Source organism: Amphimedon queenslandica, unplaced genomic scaffold (assembly GCF_000090795.2).
Source record: "Amphimedon queenslandica unplaced genomic scaffold, v1.1 AMPQUscaffold_10677, whole genome shotgun sequence".
Taxonomy (NCBI): Eukaryota; Metazoa; Porifera; class Demospongiae; order Haplosclerida; family Niphatidae; genus Amphimedon; species Amphimedon queenslandica.
In genome coordinates this window covers 5,837-7,453 of record NW_003549068.1, presented here as the reverse complement: position 1 = coordinate 7,453, position 1,617 = coordinate 5,837, and the positions used below count along the sequence as shown (strand labels likewise).

General features: G+C 36.9%; 1 protein-coding gene across 1 annotated transcript in view; it reads right to left on the bottom strand.

Annotated features, from left to right (window-relative positions):
* Positions 1–1,006: 1,006 nt before the first annotated feature.
* Positions 1,007–1,617, bottom strand: part of LOC109589958 (dipeptidyl peptidase 3-like) — a 1,306-nt gene continuing 695 nt past the window's right edge. Inside the window, exons 2-3 of the mRNA XM_020005924.1 lie at positions 1,262–1,456; positions 1,007–1,218 (exon numbers count right to left, since the gene is read on the bottom strand). Coding sequence (XP_019861483.1) covers positions 1,007–1,218; positions 1,262–1,456 — 407 coding nt within the window. The remainder of the gene's footprint in view (positions 1,219–1,261; positions 1,457–1,617) is intronic.

Here is a 1,617-nt window from a genome sequence, read left to right as displayed (position 1 = left end):
AGCAATAACTACTCAAACTCAATGAAAATACAGAAATAACCTGAATGTGACTCTTCAATTCTACGCCGTGATGAAGCAGACCCCTTTTGCCAGTAGGACACTCTCCTCTAATTATTATCTACTCTTGATAATAACAACCAAATTTGAACTAGAAGAATGTAGAACAAGCGGTGTACTTAAATAAGTGATTACCACATGATGGTGAATGAAAGTCAAGTTACTATATGATAATACTACATGAGCAAAATGTGAAGTTATATACATACAGTTCATTAAGTTAACATGGTTTCACAACACTCTTAACAATATTTGTTGTTGTGTAATAATTGAAGGTGTGAATGTCAGTTAGAAGGAGTTTTTCATCAGTGCAATCTTCACCATTCAAAAGTATTTGTAACTAATCACTAAATATAGTGAAGTAGTACTTAGTCTCATTGCTGTCAATTACAACAACACGAGCTGATTTACTCTTAATAATGTAATGCACACAGTGCAATTTACATTTGCAGTTACAAATATTCAATCACTGTGATTCACACTGTGATCATATTCATTAATTAACAATGAGTTTGTTTACACAGAGATTGATTGGAGCATGCCACTTTCTCCCTTTATGTCATACTAAAGTTGCTCTGTAACACAACTCCAAAACTGTGAATACACTGAATAATTTTCTTAGTCCCTCCTTCTGCCCTTAGCTTTGTGTCCCAGTACTGATAAAGGCTTAGGCCACATTTACACAGCAACGAAAACGATGCAATCCGTAATAGTTTTGTGCCTGTTTTATGCTTCTGTTTACATAGAAACGAATGAAAACAAGATAGAATCTTGATAGAACTACATGGAAACGAAAACGGTGTTCTAAGTGGATACTTTAAAAACGATGCGTTTTCCATTGCTGTGTAAACGTAGCCTTAGGCTTGGGGGCAAGTTGGTATAGGATGGATATAAAGGGGAAAGCTTTTTTTGGGTGGTTTAGTGTCTGTGAGTGTAGCTGGCCTCAAAGCTAATCCTGTGGCTGCTTTCGCTCAAACATCATAGGCTCATCATAATCATTGAAATAAATGTCAATGTGATATGCCACAACAAAATACACAATTTCTAAACTCACCTGATCCTCAGTTGTAAGGAATGTAACCCTCTTATCCTGTGAGGCAGCTGACAATACATTACCCAAAGACACATTCTTAAATCCTTCATTCTGTCTTATCTCATCATCTAACGTAAGGATCATAACCACACCCTAACCACACCCACTCACAGTTAGGTATATTGATACCAGCTGGTATTCCACTGGAGGCAAATGACACAACATCAAGTGAAGTAAAGTCTGGACGTAGGAACTTGTCCTTTTCAAACTCCACCCCCCAAGGGAGGAGAGGAAGGAACTCTTGAGCTGAGTCCAACAGTTGTGAGAATTTAGAACTCATCGACTTATTAACAACAGCAACAAACCCTAGAGGAGGAGAGAGAATGATTAAAAATGCATCAAAAGCTGACACACTTAAATTGCTATGCCTAATCAAACATTAAATCGATAGTTAAAGAATGACTCTGATAGGAAGTAGTATTATTAAGCAAACATCACTGACATGTACTATGCCAATAGAGTGACGA